General features: G+C 33.8%; 1 protein-coding gene across 6 annotated transcripts in view; it reads left to right on the forward strand.

Moving 5' to 3' along the window:
- The window catches only part of LRRC7 (leucine rich repeat containing 7), a 194984-nt gene that overhangs the window by 70305 nt on the left and 102603 nt on the right, over nt 1-22076 (forward strand). For all 6 annotated transcript variants that reach the window (XR_015742889.1, XM_026700110.2, XM_026700109.2 and 3 more), the window contains exons 3-5: nt 3110-3227; nt 13135-13213; nt 15245-15334. Coding sequence is in view for 5 of the 6 variants with exons in the window: in XM_026700110.2 (XP_026555895.1) it covers nt 3110-3227; nt 13135-13213; nt 15245-15334 (287 nt within the window). In the remaining variant the exon portion in view is untranslated. The remainder of the gene's footprint in view (nt 1-3109; nt 3228-13134; nt 13214-15244; nt 15335-22076) is intronic.

Here is a 22076-nt window from a genome sequence, read left to right on the forward strand (position 1 = left end):
AATAAGAGTAGGAGTAGCAAGTAGTAGTGAATAATGCCCTGCCGGTGCTCAAAAATAACAAGGAGTGCTGACAAAATGTAATCCATTTTTCTCTTCACCATCTTTGCTGTTGGACAGAGTAAGATCCTTTGGTTCACTAGATCTATCTTATGTCAAAACATACATTTGAGACTTTATGATAGACTGTACTATACAGTTTGTTGCAGTGATACATACCGTTTGTTCCTGACTCTATTAAATCTGTGTGTTTCATTGGCATTGATTCCAAATGCAATTGCTCTTTGAGGACTATTGTCTGTTTAGAATTTAAGCATGAGCTATACCCACAGTAACACAATAACTATGGATATAGGAGGCATTTGAAAAGCCATATGTGTTTCATCACTTACAGTAGTATACCCGAGGGCTTCAATTGCTGCCATTTCCATTTATTTTTCCCCAAGTCAATGTACATCTGCTGCAGTTATAAAAATTAATTGTTCACAGCTTCATTGGTAGACAGTGGAAAATAAGTTTTTTTTAATCATTCATTTCCTGCATCCAATGAGATAATCCAAAGAAAGTCAGAAACTTGGTTTCCCAGCAATTCCTTTTTATGCCATCATACTTCTCTTTAGTCTTAATGTACATCCTTCCCCTAAAAATAGAAACATCAACAGGAACAAAAATGAAAATGAGAATAATAAACAATACAATAAAACTTTGGGAAAGGTAGATACATTATAACAATGTAACAAAAAGTTTCTTCACACCCTCCCCCACTCTGTTTGCACTTGTCAAAGGAGCTACACCTCACATTTTGGGAAACCCTAAATATAGCCTATGGAAGCCACAGGAATTCAAATACTTCTTGTGAAAAGTCAAGCAGACAATATTGGGAGGAATAAGATAGTTGAGAAAGAATGTTGCAGGAATCAGCCAGAACTAGACCTTACAGTTCAAGAGTAAAATATTTATATAGACTATCCCAAGCCTATAGAAAAGTCTTTTTAAGTTATTCAGAGTGTCAATATCAGTCCTTCCTGTCACTTCCCCTTTAGAGGAGAGAGTCATCCTTGCTTAATATGATGGCCAGTTTGCTCTAGTGGTTGAAGGCATCAGACTAGAAAGCGAGGGACCAAGTTCTCACCCTGCTTTAGTCATGAAAGCCAGTTGGGTGATCTTGGGCCAGTCACTCTCTCTCAGCCCAGTTCAGCTTACCTTACATGGTAGTTGTTGTGGGAAAAATAGGAGAAATGTGTGGGAGGTATGTTTTCTGCCTTGTGTTATTTATAAAAATAAAAGGCAGTATGCAAATAAATAAATCAACAAAAATCTTTCAATTTTAACTAATACAATGTGTAGATAAGTTTTGTTCCTCATCAGCAAGTGCTGACCTTAAATTTAAAAAAAAATCCTTCCAATTTTTCTCTAGAACTCAAGCCTAAAGCTACATGTATATAAAAACATTTTTAAATCCACGTTTTTGTTGAACTGCTTAGTTTAAAGCCATTGAGGCACAATACACCAAATAAGCCTAACATGTTCTTATATTTTAATCGGGCAGGCAGTGCTGAAGTCCAAAGATTTCTTGGCATATTTTAAGATCAAGGCTATAATGACAATTTATATTTTTCAAGATTAAATCATTAATTGTCATAAAGCTCCTTTCAAACATGCTCAAATACCAATCTTTTCCAACTATGGAACTTTTGAGATGCCTTTCAGAGTTGAGAATTATACAATATACTGAGAACATTTCACTGTACTTTTATGCTAACAGTAATATTGGTAGTGTAGACATTCTGTCTAAAAAGAATAAACAGATTGAAGTTGTTTTCAAGTTGAGTTTAATTCCTGGTGACTTGAATGGATCATCTGTGCAATTTTCTGAGCATGATGCAACACTTCTGTTACAACTTTCTGCTATTGTTGTTTGTTTTCTTCTCAGTGTAACTGAGAGACACGACTTAAGCAAGGGTACATATTACATATCAGTAATGTCAACTTAAATGTTCCAGACCATTATCGTTTTTGGACAAATAAGATTTCCTGAGAAAATATATACAATAAAAAGGCTGTTACAAGTAATTTCAGAACATTTCTCTCCTTTGCTATATTATTATTTATTTCACAATAAAAGGTGGATGAAAACATTATTCCCAAGAAAACCATTTTTGTAATGGAAATTCGTTTGCACTAAACTGCTGCATTTACTTGTGGCAAAGAGTGGCTTTTATTCAGTTGCTCTCAGACTTCTAAAGAAATACATTTTGAACAGATAGGTCACTTCATGAAATATACCAAAGGCAGTTATTCAAATGCAAATCTAAACAGTAGATATTTCAAATATCTTCATTTGCAGTTTATTCAACATAAATGCTATAAATTTTAATTTCCCATAGGTTAGATGTTTGCCCTCTAAGAATAATAATAACTTTTATTAATTCTACTGTGAGTGAGCACCAGTTTAATGTAAAGGTGAAAGGCACTGGACTAGAAATCAGGAGGCTATGAATTCTAGTCTTGCTTTAAGCACAAAACCAGCCAGGTGATGTAGGCCAGTCATTCTCCCTTAGCTCTAGAATGGAGGACAAACTACTTCTGAAAATGTAGGCAAGAAAACAGCAGGGGTTTGTCTAGGCGGTCACCTGGAGTCAGAACTGACTCAGACACACCTGCTACACATAGCAAATCCTACAGCAGCAGGATTCTGCTTCTGCTTTAATTCATAGTTAAATAAAATGATTTAATTTTAAATAGTGGTGTTATTTCCCTTTCTAAAAATTATAAGTTAAGGTGACCATCTCCTGATCATCAGGTGTCCCTCTTCTTATTTTACTTGCACACTTATGAGGAAACTTTGTTAACAGAAAAACCTCATTAATCTCTCTTTGCTTGTTACATATTTTCTTACTGTTTTTATGTAAAAGCTAACATTCTCTCGCCATGGCTATGAAGTAGAAACACGATTAAAAGAGGAAAATCTAATGTATCTACTGATTCTTACGAGCTATTATATTGTATATATTCTACTTTAGGCTCTCTTACAGAATTTCTCTAAACATTTAAACATACTAACATTTTATGAGAAATTTTATAACTGTTTTTCTCTTGCTTTTTTCTTTAGCAATTATTCAACTGTCAAGCTTTACGTAAACTGAGTATCCCAGATAATGACCTTTCAAGCCTGCCAACCAGCATTGCCAGTTTAGTTAATCTCAAAGAACTTGACATCAGTAAAAATGGTAAGAAAAACATGTTTCATTTTCTTTTATACCACAGATTCATAAATGTTTAGCAAGCGAAAGATAATAGCTATTTTATTCTTCTTTTCAAAAGATTACAAGTATAGCTAACTATATTTCCATAATATTATATATTGATAATTTAAAAGTAAACACCTCTGAATAAAAAACTTTCTTGATTTGAGAACACCAACTACGCTGATATATCAGCTGCCTTCACATAATAGCCATAACCATATGAAGCTCTGCAAATGTATGCATGTGAATGCTGTTTGCTGCTGTGTTCTTGGTAGTTGAATTCTGCATCTAGCTGCCTTATTTAAGCTGATGTGGGGAAGTAAAAAAGAGAATAAGTCAGCAGAGTCATTGCAATAACTGCTTCAGTTTTCTGAAGAGCCCTATTACTCCCATAAGGACAAGATGCAATTTGTTAGTATACCTTAAATGTGTTCATTGTTGAATTTAAACTACATCCCCACAATCAAAACTATTTCAGTCAATGTTAACTGTAACAAAATAATTTCTTATTTTGATAAGCAAATTCTTTATACAAATTGGTTAGCTCTTATAAAATAGAAAAATACTTTCTGCTTTTGTTAATGTTTGTGTGTGTGTGTGTGTAACTTTAAAATAAGATAAACGTAATATTTCATTGTGAATCAGTATATTACTATGAAGCCAGTACATAGTTTTGCTTAGTTTATAAATAACCTTCTAAATTTAAGTTGAAGCTTCAGAATTGATAATCTTTTACTGCACTGACTCAACTCAGAAACTATAATTCGGAAAGTAAGATAAAAAAAGTAGAAACAAAAATTAGATTTTAAAGAAGGGTAGATAGAGTATTATTCTTTTTGAACCTTGTATTGGAGAAGACTCATGAAAATACTATGATGGATAACTAAGAAAACAAATCAGTGTGTCATTGAACAGATCAATTTGAAGTTCTCATACAAGGTACAAATGATCAGGCTCAAATTACCATTCTTTGGACACATTATACAAATATTTAGGGCTATGGAGAAAATAGTGGGAGACGAAGAAAGAAAGACAAGAGGACAATTAGCAGCAGAGTGGATGATCTTCATGAAGAACATCTAGTGATGTGGGTGCTAGAGTCAACAACTTGATGGTACTTAATCAAGATTTTAAAAAATCAGCTGAGATATTATAAGTAATTATTCATTTTTATAGTTTACCATTCTTTTCTATCCTTTTTGTCTGTTTATGTTACCAGTTTTATTCATGTCCAGGTTTAATCTGAAAGCATATCAGATAGAAGCTATCTTATTTATTGCTATGAGCATAAAGGACGATTATGAAGAAGGAGCAGACAGGTGAAAAATTTGAAGAGGGAGTGTGATATGACATTTTATCATATTTATTATTAACCAAATGATGCTGGTAGAGTAATAGTATGCTGAACTCTATATGGCTTTTCATACTGTTTCACTTAATATTTTAGAACAGTGCCCCACAAATCATTTGGGTGCCAGGGATCAGTTCTCTGGAGGATGGTTTTTTCATGGATCAGGTTCATGGTTTCGCACATTGCCTAAAACCTGGGGATCTGTGGATGGGGCTTCACTTGCATTGCCCAGTTCCTTGCAGGCTGTGGATTGTAGCTGGTCCATGGCCCAGGGCTTAGAATTTTAAATTGTTTTGAACAATTATTTGCTCCAGAGTTGCTCAAAAAGATTTTGTGTTGACTGAACAACAGCAATATTCCTTGGTTCATGAACTCAATCTCTAAAACAACTGCTAGGAGAAGACTGAAAAAATGCTTCCTGATTTAAACTAGCCAGAGTATCATATTAGAACTGGAATTCTGGTTTAGTTTACACTCGGTATTATAATTTGTTGAAAGCAACCAGAATCAAAATCTTCAATTCTGAGTAGTGTTAAAAAAACTATTTTTGTTTTTAAGGCAGTTTTTGCTGTCTCATGTATGCTGGAGAAAAAAAAAAGAGTTGGGGATAGGCAAGAAAATGCAGCATTATCAGACTAATTTGTGTGTTGTTAGCTTTGTGCCTTAACTGATATTTTTGTCTTTGTTCAAATGAAAATGTGGTTCAAATTATTGTTGAAGTGACAGTTGCTGGAGATGTAGGTGTGAAGCAAAGAGGGGAGGAAAAGCTTGAGGTAGTGAAGTAGTTCAGTAGAACTTGTTGAAAGAATGCAGTAGATCAAAAGCAAAACAAAACTATAATATTAAAATTAAAGTCTGTAGAGATTATCAGTCAGCCAGTTCATGGTTGTCCTAAAGATCCTTTTTTCAGGAGGCAACTGGACTTTCTTGTTTTTTTCTTTGAAGACATTTTCTTCTCATCCAAGACATTTTTTCAGCTCTGACAGGATAGTGGGAAATGGAAGGATTTATATTCTTTGCAGACAACTGGTCATTTGCGTCCTTTTAGAGGGTCGTTGAAGCACTTTGGAGTTTATTTGGGGTCCTCAGGGTCACCTAATAGTGCTCCTGGTTCCTGCAGTCTGCAATGTTTTCTCTGGAAATCCATTCCTATTCCCACACCATTCAAAGGGTGTTCATCCTAAATTTTATAGCTAAAACTCTGTAGAGATTCTCAGTCATCCATTGCATAATCCAGATCAGGTCATGGTTGTCCCAAGGGTGCTTTTTTCAGGAGGCAACAGGACTTTCTTGTTCTTCAGAAGCAAAACGTCCTCAAAATAACAACAAGAAACTCCTGAAAAAAGCACCTTTGGGACAACCATGACCTGATCTTCTAGATTATGCAATTTAAACATATTTTATAGCCTTATAATAATGATAAAATTAATGAAAATGTAGTGCAATAATGGCAATCTTTATTTGGCTTATGGCAATACTGTTTTAAGTCTATTAAGGGTTGGAGAAGCATCAGAATAATTTCTTATATAAATACACATTGCTTTTACATGTGATAGATTCTCTGCATGGTACATTTTTTACTTTTGTAGATCTGTAGCATTGGAACAAATCATTTCTCACCCTCTTGTCAACATAAAAATAAATATTTAAAAAGTAAACTAAAGTGGTCTTTTTTTTTTTAGAAATAAGCAACTTGGGAACAATGAAACCAAAAAGCACTCTGGAAATGATTATAAGGAACAGAAATGCTACCTGGAGAATTTTTGAAAATCCCACAACTGTTTTCACTGATAGAAATAACTATAAGTGCAACTTTTCCTAGGAATAGAGCTAACTCAGTAGTGAAGCCCAACTACTGCCCCTGTTTCATATCTTGAAAAATGTTACATTAGAGGAAATTAAACAAGAAAAATAATGTTCATTTTATATGCTTGTTTTTTAAGGAAACTCTATTTTGTTCTTTCATATATATGAACATTGTGAGAAGCTTTTAGATGTTTATTTATTAAATAACTTGCAGCAGAATCTCCTAGAATCTTTGATGATCCAGCTAAAATGTTTGTTTTAAATAGAAAAGAAATGTCATATACTTTGTAGAGTGCAATTTAATATAGCTTCCATATTAGGCTGGGAATTGCATAAAACTAAGCAATTTTTAAAAGCAATTTCTAAAACAGGACCATTTTATGAATTTTATGAGCAAAAATACATCAAAAAGGCCAAAATCTTACAAATTAATTTACTTTTAATTTTACAGCATTTTGTTTGGATAACTGTTGATCCTATCTTGTCCGAATAATAAAAAAATAATGTTGGGTAATGTACAAGATTTATCATTAAATTAAATATTGTATTATTTTTGAACTTCTTAGGGACAGTAGTGTTGTTTTATATCACTTTTTAAAAAGAGTTTTAAACTTTCACAGCTCCTCTCTACGAATTTGTTTCCAGCTTTGAAACCCATTTAGTGTACTGCTTAATATTTTAAAACTAGTTCACCTCAGTAAAAAGACTGATTTAAAAAGAAAAACAAGTAGTGAAGAATCCTATCTTTTTTCTTAAACTGATGAAAGAGGTGCATGTTTCTAAAGGCTCTTGGTTGGTGTGATATTTGTGATAACAAATAATTACAAAAGTCTTCTTTGGTTGCCAGTATTCAGCTGCCATAGGAAGAATTTTCAGCAGATGCTTGATTTAAGCCCTCCTTTTTAAAAAATACATATACAATATTCATCTATAAATTCTTGCAATTTCTCCCCAATAATGCCATGAACGATTATTGAACTTCCAAGATACTGTAATAGGGAAATACAGCACTGACCACTAGTGCCACCAAGATGAAGATATCAAACTTAATATTAGAGGATCCCAAAAGCTAATATGGAAGAGATCAAACAAGATAGCATTTCACTGATTTAGGCCCATATCCTAAAGCTGTGCTGGAAAAATTGATAATATGAAATTAAAATGTTAATTAATAGAGAATGAACCTCTTTTAAGTTACAGATAGTATTTAAATACAGTATGTTTCTACTAAGAACCAGTTTAAGAAATTCAATGGAATTCTTATCCTTTCTCCTCTTGTAGCTCCAGTTACAGTCTTTTTCTCCTTCTCCTTCCTCTGTCCTCCTCCTCTCCTCCTCCTCTTCCTAATTCCCAGTGGTTTAAATTAAATTCACAGATCAGTGAGGAGGATTGTACACCAAAACTCACCAAAAATATAGAGGGAACCACTAAGTAGTTCTGTTTCTTGGTCCACTGATGTGACAGAACTGAAATTGAGGAGATATATGCAATTTATTCTTCTCCATTTTCAAGCTGTATGTTAGATTATTTCCAAATGTAATCAGAAAAAGAAACAAGACAAACAGCTCTTTAAAAAATAAAGCACATTAGAAATGCTCATTCTTTTTCAAAGGGAAAATGTCTTTGAACAAGGACAATGTGCTATTTTCTGAGCAATAAATTCAGAATGCGGTTCTTTGTTTTTCTTTGTTATTTATTTGCAGCCTCTTTTGCATTTTAACTAAGCTTATATACTCTGTTTTATTTGCAGAATAAACATCTACACTATGCATAGTAATAAAAAAATAAGAACTTACAGTGATGATGACTCATGAGCTAAGAAGAAAATTTGTATGCTTTCAGGCAAAGCAAATAAAACCTACTTGAGCATGCTATATTATTATTGTCTTGAACCAATTCTTAATAAATTATTTTGACTAAAGAATATTAGCAGTACTTTCTGATATTAATACATAATTTGAACACAAATAATTGGGAAGAATGAATTTTAAAATAGAAGTAGTCGCAATGGTGTAATTAATTGTTTTGCTTAGCGGAAGTAACTACATTGGAGACCAGTGTTAGATTTCTCACAAGATAAAAAGAATTTTGAATCTGGGATTTGAAGATTAGCTTGGATTTGACTAAAGAAATATTGTAGCTTTTTAAATATAAAGTTATTTCTATTTGATAATTTACAATCTTTTAGATGAAATAAAGAGAAGGACATGTTATTAACACTGGCTTTTAAAAAATATTTTGACTATTAGTATTTTAAAATATTTTATAGATTGGAATTATTTAATTTAGAGAAAGGTGGCTGTGTTGTTAATATCACTGTACTAAAAGAAGATATTTGTTTTGTTTGTTACATTTGTTTCATGTATAAATTTTTTGTAACTTTAATTTGTTTTGTCCTTTAGGTTAGTTTGTATTATAATAGCAATAGCAATAGCACTTAGACTTATACACCACTTTATAGTGCTTTACAGATCTCTCTAAGCATTTTACAGAGTCAACATACTGCCCCCAATAATCTGGGTCCTCATTTTACCCACCTTGGAAGGATGGAAGGCTGAGTCAACCTTGAGCCTGGTGGGATTCAATCTGCCAAATTGCAGTAGGAGTAGCTTGCAGTACTGCACTCTAACTACTGCGCCACTGAAGCTCTTCAAATGTTTATTTTTAATTTTTAACGTTTGATGTTGAAGTTTAATAAAGATATTATATAAAAATAATTGCAGATAGACATTAGTTCAGTGGTGTCAAACTCATGGTGTCATGTTGCTGTCACTTGCTGTAGGGCGAGTTTTTCCTCCTTTGCTAAAATGGGGATGGGGGGCCCAGCGCGGGACCGTGGACCATCAGTTTGATACCCCTGCATTAGTTTATACTCTGAAATTTACAATGTTATATTTAACTAGTTCTTTTTTGAATATGAATCCTACCTCTAGACCTCCTATAAGATTTCGGCTTGGCAAGATGCACTTTGGTATAGACACTTGACTGTTGTGTTGTGATTGTAGAATGCCCAAATGCCTAGCAACTCCAAAGAAATATGCTGCTCTTCCTTTTTTAATATGAAGAAATAAGTGTAATTCTTTTCATGGAGTGCTATTTATATATTCCATGATACCTGGTTACATTAGCATTGATTAAGAGCAGTAGGGATTTAACAGCATATTGCAGTCTTTAAAGTTCATGAGTAAGGGGAGTAAAAGAGATTACTTTTTATGACAACTGGCTAGTATTACTATGATTTTCCTTATATTGTAGTCCCTCTATCACCAGAGCTTTTTCAGAGAACCATGGTACTGAGAATGCTTTGCTTTTATAAACTTAAGTAGAAAGAAATGTATTAAAACAAGAATATTAATATGCCACAATATAAATGTTAGTATAAAGGGAAATTGCCTGATTGAAAACAAAAATTAAGCTGTGCAAAAGGAATAGAATAGAATAGAATAGAATAGAATAGAATAGAATACTTTATTGGCCAAGTGTGATTGGACACACAAGGAATTTGTCTTTGGTGCATATGCTCTCAGTGTACATCAGAAAAAATACATTCGTCAAGAATCATAAGGTATAACAATGATATTCGTAGGGTACAAATAAGCAATCAAATCATACTAGGAAAAAGTCAATATAAATCGTAAGGATAAAAGCGACAAAGTTACTGTCCTACAATCACAAGTGGGAGGGGATGGGTGATAAGGAGTAATGAGAAGGTTGATAGTAATAGTAATGCAGACTTTGTAAATAGTTGGACAGTGTTGAGCAAATTATTTGTTTAGCAGAGTGATAGCGTTTGGGGAAAAACTGTTCTTGTGTCTAGTTGTTCTGGTGTGCAGTGCTCTATAGCATCATTTTGAGGATAGGAGTTGAAGGAATTTATATCCAGGATGTGATGGGTCTGTAAATATTTTCACATCCCTCTTTTTGACTTGTGCAGTATATAGGTCCTCAATAGAAAGCAGGTTTGTAGTAATTGGTAGTAATTGTTTTTTCTGCAGTCCTAATTATCCTCTTAAGTCTGTATCTGTCTTGTTGGGTTGCAAAACCAAACCAGACAGTTATAGAGGTGCAGATCACAGATTCAATAATTCCTCTGTAGAACTGTATCAGCAGCTCCTTGGACAGTTTGAGGCTTCTGAGTTGGCGCAGAAAGAACATTCTTTGTTGTGCTTTTTTGATGATGTTTTTGATGTTAGGTGTCCATTTTAGGTCTTGTGATGTTATAGAACCTAGAAATTTGAACTTAGAAATTTCTACCGTTGATACTGTGTTGTCTAGTATTGTAAGAGGTGGTAGTATGGGAGGGTTTCTCCTAACTAGTCCAAACTAGTCCAAACTAGTATTGTAACACGAGAAAACATTTCAGATAAGCCCCTCTCAACTATCATGAAGGTAAAGGCAGGAATGGGGGAAATACATTCAGACTTGCAAGATTCAGTTAACATAGTCTTACAATAAAACTAGTATTGCCCTGCTTGACTCTGGTTTCCTAGTCTAGTCTACCTTGAAGAGCTGACAAATATTAAGAAGAAAAATGAGAATTGAGAACAAGAAACGCTTTGTATAAAGTGAATTTATAATTATACTATATTTTACTAGGTTTTCAAAATGATAGAAGGCTTTATCTCAATTTTAGTTAAGAGTAGAATTCAGCTGTTTAAAAATGCCATTTGCACTTGAGTGGGTATTCTAATATCTGCTGGTTGTCTAAACATATTTTCAAACTTGATTCCTTGGGATTCCAATCTAGTTGTGAGAAACAGCAGGGTTTGATCTTAACATAAATTAATGTTTAGTGTAACCTATCTTAATGTTTGGCCCTTGTTCTTTTCTAATGTGTTATAGAAGGGAAAAAGACATTTCAGTTGATTGCAGCAGTCAAATTCAGCACAAAAGCTGCCTTGATTATCAGTGTATTTCTGGTATTTTTGCCCCCAAATCCAAATTGCATTTATTCTCCATTGAGTATCACAAAAGTCAATAATGGCAAACTTACGACATGCATTTCAAACGTGCCATGCCATGCCATGATATTCTCCAAAACCCAACAACAACTATTCTTAAAAGCATGCCTTATTCTTGCACAATTTTGGTAGGCTGTGGAGGCACACAAGAGTGGGTTCAGTCTCACATCCTTCAGACCATTGAAGTCAAGAGGCCTCCAAAATTGTGTGAGGATACGGTCTGCACAGGCCACAGAAGAGCATTCTCTGAAGCCATTTCACGAATAAAGGCCTTGTGCAACCCAAAGAAAACTCAGGTAGGCCCTTCTGAGCAGCAGTACTTGACAGCAAGGCTGGGCCTGAACTGGAGACCTAGGCTTTGAGTTTCAACCCTAGAGCCTTTATTCCTCCTGTTCCACAAGCAAGGTATGATTGCCCCATGGACCAGCACTTCCCAGATCTTAACGAAAAGAGATCACTGCCTGAAGGTAAACTGCATGCGGAAGATCTGGGGAGTGCTGGTCCAAGGGGGCAATCATACCTTGCTTGGGGAACAGTGGGAGGCAACCTTTTTCAGCGGTGGCTCTAGTGTTGAAGTCAAGGCCTAGGCCTCTACTTCAGGACCAGTCTTAGCACTGCAGTCAAGTGCCACTGCTCAGAAGGGCCTGGATATAGGTGGAGGGATAGAGAATTGTTTCTCTTTTGATTAGAAGGGCAGGTGTAACACAACAGAAGAGTCAAATTGCTTTCCGAATTTTTGACACATAGAGCCCCAAAATTTCACCATCTCTGACATATGTAGTATTTCTGTCATATGGTTTAGATATTTATATGGTGGTTGCACAATTGTAAGGTTTCATTAGGATTTATAACATTTGTTCATTTACATCAATAACTCGGAGCTTTTCATTTAAGAAAGGCTTGTAATCTTTAAGTATATCCAGAACAGATAGGCTTATATCGTATCTAGTTATTATGTCAGAGTATGATCTTCAAAATGATTGCTATACTTTTTGTCATTGTTTGACCTTTGTCATTGTGCTGAAAGAATAATAAAACTTACTGTTTCTCCAGTTTCAGAATGTGAATGAATTACATTCCATGTCATCTAAATTTAGTAAGCCTATACTTCTACATTATGCCAAGAATGGAGAAACTAAAAAAATCCTTTAGAAATGAATTGCATCATTATGAGTTTCATAGCATATTTTATAACGAAAATGTCGCACAATACACCTCTCATATATGGAAAATATTTTATTAACAAGCGTCTAGGGGCCATTAACTATGTTTATTTGATTATGTCAAGTCATTGTTGACTCTTAGCAATCATAAGATAGATGTTTTCAATGAAGATATGTCCCTAGTATCGACTTTCAATAGTGCACTCATCCTCATGCTTGCTTATAGTTACTTTATCCAAGAAGCTAGCTTTTATTTCAGATACAAATAATGGTTTATAGATATAATTTAGATTCAACAAAGCCTTTCCTGCATAACTGGTCTTTTTTGTATTGGTAGATAACTATGTTGTTCAGGAAACTATTATTCAGCTCCAGGAACTTCTGAAACCAAGTGAAATATGAGGAATTATATTAAATATATATGAGTAAAATCTATGCAAAAATATTAATATATGTTGATAAGACTGAGCCATGGGATTTGTCATGAGTTCAAAGAGTTCAGAATTGTTTAAGATTAAATGAAGGGCTTACCTTTTTCTACTGAAATGAAGAAATGAGGAAAGTAATCAGTTGTGTTCATAGATGTAACAGCTTTGTTTTTCTTTTAGGGATTCAAGATTTTCCAGAAAATATAAAGTGCTGTAAGTGTTTAACAATAATTGAAGCAAGTGTCAATCCTATTTCTAAGTAAGTGTTTATCAATGGAATTTTTTCCTTGCCTCTTTTATGTATGCAGGGTATAACATATGGCAATCTTTGGTGAAGGTATATCATATGGACAGAGCAGTCATTTTTATAACAAAGATAGAAATATGAATATGGCAGAAAATTTTCATGATGCCACAAAGCTTGTCTTGAAATAATTTATTGATTGCCATTTGTAATTTATATGATAGGGAAGAATATTGGTAGTTCACGTACACTCTACAAAGAGTCTTGCCTATGTGCAAGCTTGTAACTTAATATGGATGGTAGAACATTCTATCATGTGTCAAACATTCATCTTTGAACTGTCCTTGTTTTAAAAACAGCAAATAAAATTAGTAAATGCATCAGAGGTAAGTTGTTTCAGGATTCATAATTCATCAGACATGAATTTATAAAAAACATAGTTCTGGAAATGTGAAAAACCTAATTTTCCAGAAGAGTTTACATTAAAGGAAAAGGAAAAGCTCTATTTTATGATTGGTACTTGGAGCAATGATATTTGACATTCCTATTTCTTAACAGCTGGTTTTGTTCTTCAATTGCATCTCTTTTAATACTTGTTATGAAGCATCTGTGACAAGATCTACAGCACCATCCATAAGATGCTTTAGAATGGCATTGAAGAGATGATACTAATAAAATGAGATGTAACAATAAAAATAAGACCACTGAGTTGAGCTTGATTTGTGGAGATTTCATGCCTAAGTCCATGTAACTTTCTTGAAAACAGAATGCAAGTGGTTTATTCCTTTGAGATATTTTTTTTTCAGCTTTCCAATCCAACCTATGACCCTTATATAAATTAGTAATCTCCTATCCAGAGTTAATCCTCCTTGGCTTTTCAAAATCCAATTAGATAAGTGCTTCCATCTAGCTGGGTGGTATGTAGCAGTAAAGATCACTTACAGAAATTGTTACACTGAGGGAAGAAATACATAGGCTAAGGCTAAGTTTTATAACACTGTCATGAAAAGTAAACCTGTGGAATACAATTGAGTTTTGTTCCAATTAGAACTCAGGATTACCGAACTTTCTATAAAAAATTGAATAGACAAATCATATCATATATGGACAGACTGTAAACAAAGATTATTCCAAGAATCATAAGTTGGCATATTAGTTGAAAAATAGTTGCCATTTCCTTAATTACAAAGAAATATAGATTGCACGACATCAATCAATCAATTTGAAAAGATGTAATTCACCAATGATATGATATAAAACTGGGAAATGAAAACAGTGATAGATCTTAACTAAAGAGCTATGGTTTATAGTACTTATTGTCTTGTTTGGGAATTATTTACGTCCTTTTGTGTTCATCTTATTTGGTTATTTATTATTTTGTTAATAAATTATGCATGAAAATACTCATGGAGTGAATTTAAGATGCCTTAAAATGTTTTTTTAATTAACTCATATTATCAATATTTTAGATGAAATATATCAAACCTCCCCCCTTATGCATAAATTGGTGGCCTTGTCCTTTGCCCTCTATTTAATTTAAACTCCACAATACTAATCTATTAATCCTTCCATGCAGTTTTATTTTACATATACTTTTTGATTGAGCATTTCCATTTTGGCAATGCAAATAATGTTACAGCATGTAGTCTTATAAATAATAATATTTTGTGGCTATTTTAGAATGATAAATGGCAATATGTTTTCCATAGCAGTAATCCTCACTCATTATAAACTTGCATGTTCATAATGCCATTGGTTCTAGTTGCTGTAAAAAGTAGATCATCTAGTTATTTTGAAATTTAATCTTTAATCTTGATCTTAGCCAAAAGACTGGGAAGCATAGAAATAGACAAACAAAAGAAATGGTATAAGCTTATATTATCCAATACTGTAGTATACTGTGTTACTTGTTTTATAACAGGCAAACTTTTACCTGTAACAAATGGGTCAGGTGGTAAGCATGTGGTTGAGGGTATGGACCTGTTCGGATTTAAATTTTAACAATTCCTCCAGCATCAATGCTAAAATTTTTACTCATTGTTTTAGGCTCCCAGATGGTTTCACACAGCTTTTAAATTTGGCCCAGCTATATCTAAATGATGCCTTTCTGGAATTTCTTCCAGCTAACTTTGGAAGGTAAGTTTTACATATGTGAATTGCCTCTTAATTAGAAGATTTTAGATTACAGAAAACAGATCACCAATTTAAAGACCTGAAGACTAAGAATAGACTGCTGTATGGATCTTCATTGTTTTTCAGAAATAGAACTGTGATTTAATTGGTTTTTCTTTGAAATAACTGCTTTATAGGTTGAGGAAAGAGATCTGTCCCAATACAGGAAAACTATTGCAATGGCATATTAATACAGATGAAAGAATAGTTCTAAGTTCAGAGTAGTAACAATCCCCAGCGGCACAGACATTTAACATTAGATTGTAGTTCAATCTGTTGATGTAAATATAGACTCATATCTGACAACCAATCAATTGAATAGATAATAAATAAAAAACATCTGCCAACATCTAGAAACAAGTAAAGTAATAACAAGCAGTCAGCACAGGTTTGTTAAAAACAGATCATGCCAAATCAATCTTATTTCATTCTTCAACACAGTAACTAAATTAGTAAACCAACAAAATACTGTGGACATAATATATTTAGATTTCAGCAAGGCATTCGATAAAGTAGACCACAATCTACTTCTTAGAAAGCTAGAAAAAAGTGGAATAGATAGCACCACCACTAGATGAATTCGCAACTGGCTGGCAAACCGTACTCAACGAGTAGTCCTTAATGGGTCTAAGTCTACATGGAGGGAAGTAAGCAGTGGGGTGCCACAAGGTTCCGTCTTAGTACTCTTCAATATCTTCATTAATGACTTAGATGAGGGAATAGAAGGGGAACTTACCAAATTTGCAGATGATACTAAGCTGGCAGGAATAGTTAACACCCAAGAAGATAGGCTCAAGATCCAGATGGATCTTGACAGATTAGAACACTGGGCCCTATCTAACAAAATGAAATTCAATGTAGAGAAAGGTAAAGTCCTACACTTAGGCAAGAAAAACCAAAAGTATACATATAGACTGGGTGAAACCAGGCTCAATAGCAGTAACTGTGAGAGGGATCTTGGAGTCTTAGTGGACAAGCAGCTAAATATGAGCAAGCAGTGTGCAGCAGCCACCAAAAAAGCTAATGCAATCCTAAGTTGTATTAACAGAGGGATAGAGTCAAGATCAAGGGAAGTACTAATACCACTCTATAAAGCCTTAGTAAGACCACACGTAGAGAACTGCATCCAGTTTTGGTCACCACATTATAAAATTGAGACTCTAGAAATAGTACAGAGAAGAGCAACCAGGATGATTAGGGGACTGGAGGCTAAAACATACAACAAATGGTTGCAGGAACTGGGCTTGGCTAGTCTAGTAAAGAGAAGGACCAGGGGAGACATGATAACGGTCTTCCAATATTTGAGGGGCTGCCACAGGGTGGAGGGAGTCAAGCGATTTTCTAAAGCTCCTATAGGCCGGACAAGGAATAATGGATGGAAACTGACCAAGGAGAGATTTAACCTGGAAACAAGGAGAAACTTTCTGACAGTGAGAACAATCAACCAATGGAACAGCTTGCCCTTGGAAGTTGTGGGAGCGCCATCACTTGAGACTTTCAAGAAAAGATTGGACTGCCATTTGTCAAAAATGGTGTAGGGTATCCCGCTTGGGCGGGGGGTTGGACTAGATGACCTACAAGGTCCCTTCCAACTCTGATTATCTGTAATCTATCTGAATACCTACACTAGTGGATTGTACAGCTAATCATCTGTAACTGTGATGGGAAATAAGTTTTCTACTGGTGAGAAAGTAATATTTTTGTCTTGGCTTGCCAAAACCCCCAAATCTGATGTAATGTTTCATTCCTTATGTCAGTGGAAATAGAGGGATGATCTGTTTCTTCCTCTTTTGCTGTATTCATGTGCCTTCAGCACTGTTGGGATTCAAAAAAATTTACTACCGGTTCTGTGGGCCTGGCTTGGTAGGCATGGTGTGGCTTGGTGGGCATGGCAGGGGAAGTATACTGTCAAATCTTCATTCCCTCCCCACTCCTGGGGGAAGGCTACTGCAAAATCCTATTCCCTCCCCACCCCACTAACCTACTTTCCAGCTCTGTTCTCTTGTGCAGGGCAACAATAGAAGACCCAGCTCATCAGCTGGGACTCGGGAGGCAGAGAATAGATGGGGCAGGGCCAGTCAGAGGTGGTATTTGCCGGTTCTCTGAACTACTCAAAATTTTCACTACCGGTTCTCCATAACTGGTCAGAACCTGCTGAATACCACCTCTGGCCTCAGGATTTTCCAGAGAATAAGCCAAATTCTTTTGAAAAATTTGAAAGTATGTTGTAGTTACAACTGGGAGGAGATGAAAGTACCTTTGCAAAAAAAGAGATTCATAGAAATACAACCAATTACCAATAGCAGCAACAGGATTTAAATTTATATACCATCCCATAGTGCTTTACAGCACTGTCTGGGTGGTTTACAATGTAACCCTTATTTGCATATTGTCCCATATAATCAAAGTCCTTATTTTACCAACAATAGAAATATGGAAAGCTGAGTCAACCTTTCCTTTCTTTAAAATATACCAGTATTACTGATAGTAGTATTATTATATAACATAGAAAGATGGTATTTCACAGTAATGACAGTGAAATAATTTGTACTTTTTCCTAGTGCAAATATTTATAAATTGTCATATTCATTTATTTATTTATTTTAAAATATTTATAAATTGTCATATGATTAAGTGTAACTATTTTGGAGAGGTTTTATGGTGTTAATTGTTTTATTTTGAGGAGCAAATTCAGACTTTTCATTTTATATTACAATATATATAAACCCTATTTAATTATTTAAAAATATCCTATTTAATTAATATCCTTTAAATCCTGTTTAAAGGAATAGAATAAATAGCTACATGAAATAAGGTACATAAAGATAAACAATAAAATATCAATAAATAATTTACAATTATGTGTAAAATTAATTAAATGTATAGTACAAAGTTGATTAAGAAATCTTAAGAAATAATTTATAATCTCTATAAATCTTCGAATATAATAGTATTAATATTTGTGATTGTTCCAAGGGTAGATACACATTATTAATCATGTAAAGAGGAAAAAAGAGGGGGGGGGATTTATTTTGTATTTATTTTCATTTATCAACAAGAATAAAATGCAAAACAGAAAAACAAACATCCAACATTAGCAAAGAAAAAAAGAGAGACAAATATTTTTTTAAAGGGGATTGTTCTCCAAATGTCAAATATATCATAAAACAAAAAGAATCCATGGATTCAGCTGGATGCTGAAAAGTAAAGAAATTTTTAAAAACCCTGGTAGCTTCTCCTACCCTTGTATAATGGGTCTTACAAATAATTATGAACTTTCCCATTCCAGAGAAAAAAAACTTAAAGAAAAAAATAAAGTAAATAATATAGGGAAGCTACATGGTTTTTATTTCTCTCTATTTGTACTCAACTGGTTGCATCAACATATTTATAAAACAAAGAAATGGTTTCTAGTTAATATTTTTCATCAATTATTTTCTCCTTAAAAATTATACTCTTAAGTGTATGAATCTGTACATAATATACAAGGGAGCCATTCTTCTTACATTTAATCAAACTTCAGAGCAAATAATGTTCACATGAGTACTATTTCCTTAGTCCTTCCCCAAAATAGTTATATAATTATTTTTATCTCACAGGAGGAGGAACAGTTACCTACAGTAACATGAACACTCAATTTCTATTTCCCTGTATTACATGAGACAACATAATTAAGATTATCAATGGCTCTTGCTAATTTCAAGTACCTATTTAATTAAGTATATCATACAAAGAGAACCAAATTATGATTAATATAAAATCTGTATCGAGGTTCTTGTTATTTTTTGATTTCAAATTTCAGGCAGCCATTTGAGATACTTTAATTAGGAAGAATAACCAGTATTGTAAAAAAAACAAAAAAACCACCCTTCATGGAATAGAGATTTAAAAAAATGGATGTTCCTGTTAATCACATAGGCTGGTCCCAAAGCTGGTCTGCAAGCAGTATAAATCCTTCCATTCCCCACTATCCTGTCAGAGCTGAAGAAGCTTCTTGGATGAGAAGCGAAATATCTTCAAAGGAAAAACAAGAAAGTCCAGTGGCCTGCTGAAAAAACACCTTTGGGACAACCATGATCTGGATGACTGAGAATCTCTACAGACACACAAACTGGTTTAATTTATTATGCAAATATGCACATTGAACAGGAAAATTTGTTTGCTGTATACTAGAAAGTAATTAAGATCTTAGAAAGAGAAGAAATCTGTGAAAACCAAAATCTTAGTCATGTTGTGTTGTCTCAACTTTAAACCCCTAATCTTATACTGCTGCATATTAAGGTTTTGTCCTTCCAGAAAGAAAGGAGAATATATGTGTAATGCATGTGTGTAGAATTATGAAAAGTATGTATGTTTCAGCAAACATAATTGTATTCATAACTGTTGGAAAACAGTAGTTGTTGTGATTTACTCATGCCTATACAGAACTATAAATACTGTGTGCTCCTTCATCTTTGCTTAAGCTTTCTCCTAAGACATTTGCACACACTGAGACCAATAGCCATTTGTCGAGATAGTAAGTGGGAAAAAGCTGATTATGAAATGAGGAATCTCTTGTTCTTGCTTATATAAATAACAGTTAAAACTTGAACTTGACAACAGTAAATGAGTCTTTTTTACTGATTCCTACTCCCATTTTCTTTATGTTTTCTTCTTGACAAACTGATCTGAATTATCTGGCCCTGAGATCCAACTCCCAGCACTTATTGGCCTCAATAATTCTTCTGTCTAGAATCATTTCAGATTTTAATGACTGTAGTTTGATAATAAATCTTTTCTTTAAAACGTTCTGTATTAGAACAGAGTCATTTCGGAACTTTGTTAATATAGGAATAGCAAAAGCACTTAGACTTTACAGCCCTCTCTCAGCAGTTTACAGAGTCAGCATATTGCCCAACAATCTGAGTCCTCATTTTACTGACCTTGGAAGAACAGAAGGCTGGGTCAACCTTGAGCCAGTGAGAATCGAACTTCTGGCAGTCAGCTGGCAGTTGGCAGAATTAGCCTGCAATACTGCATTCTAAACACTGTGCTACCACAGCTCTATATAATTCAAATATAATTTGAAGCTGGACACGAATAGTAAGACAATGTTCCTTCTCCTTTCTTTTCCTTTCTTTAATGTTTATATCTGGCTTAACCAATACATTTGAAATAACAGTTAATTAACCAGCATCTTTAATCACAGTATGTAACTTTTTTAACATTACAATTTGAAAACTGACATTATATCTGGCTTAACCAATACATTTGAAAGAATAGTTTATTAACTAGGATCTTGAGACAGTATACTGTTTAATTAAATAGATTGGTTAGTCTGAAATTTGGCACCTTACTCCAGGCATTGGGACTAATTGATTGGGAAAGGTATAAATAAATCCAATAAGGATTTGTCAACTTCAGTGGCCCCCAACCTTTTGGGCATTAGGGACCAGTTCTGTGGAAAAAGATTTTTCCATGGACCAGAGGGGGCATGGCTTTGCTTGTTTGCAGTTGCTGGAATGCCACGTACTGGTGCCCATCCATGGAACAGGCCTTGGGGACCCCGATCTACTTGATCATTCATTCCATAATAATTGTTTCCAGTACATGCGATATCATGTATCCAGTTATTTGTATGTGAATAGGTTATGTCAGATATTTCACAGAAAAGCAAGGAAAGCAAGCAGAAATATAATGTGCATTGTACAAACTGAAGAATTACTGAAGAATTACACATAGACATAATTTATGAGCTGCACTTATCTCCTTTAGCTCACTGATCTTAACTACAGTTAGATACTCCAAATTCACTTTACCTGTTTTAGAAAAAATTGAGAAGGTCAAAGTGCAATTTGCTCATGCTTGCTTTTTGACTAAATATTAACTTGTCTTCCGCTATGACAAAATGTGGTATATATCATTTCCCTTTTTGGTATATTATAATTTTACATTTTTTCATTGTTGTCAGTTGGTGGCATGTTTTAACATAAACGCATCTATATAGTTTGTACACACATTGATGTTACAATTGGAGCTTGTAATCTCATTATTTTAACATATCTCCTGGTCTTGACAAAGAAATAGAAAACTTGGCATGTTGCATTAAATATATATTTCCACAAAAAACTTTTATAGGTTTTCCAATAGATTGTTTACTCTGCAGATAGCCATATTACATTTTATTTTAAGCACTTTAAATACCTGATATCTCTATAGTTCTTAATCAACCATCATGAGATGCTTGAAAACATTATATGTTTTATTTTCTCTAAAAAACTAAAAATTACCAGAGTAATAGCTTACTATCACTGTCAAAGATTTGACATTTTCAAAATAACTTTCTTTCCTTTATCTTCCATAGGATGTTTTTTCTTCCTAAGTTTCCTCTTTACTAATTAACTTACAAAGACACAATTAATTCATTTTTGTTAATGCTATAGAAAAATCAAAATAAATGTATACACACTGAATCATGCTCACGATATTTTGCATTTGCTCTGGCTTGAGTAAATCTCAAAAAGTATTAATTGATGCAACCTACATTTATTGAAGCCTTTTGTACTTTTCTCCTCTTTAATTGCTCTCATGTGGATCATCAAGATTTCCTGAAGAACATTGCCAGCAATCATGCATTATTAATATCATCTAAGTTAATATTTTAAGCTAGAAATATCTGTTGAATATGGAATTTAGCATATTTCTCTTGTAGATGTAATCAGAAATG

Source organism: Pseudonaja textilis, chromosome 3, assembly GCF_049901715.1.
Source record: "Pseudonaja textilis isolate UNSWEBS1 chromosome 3, rPseTex1.2, whole genome shotgun sequence".
Lineage (NCBI taxonomy): Eukaryota > Metazoa > Chordata > Lepidosauria > Squamata > Elapidae > Pseudonaja > Pseudonaja textilis.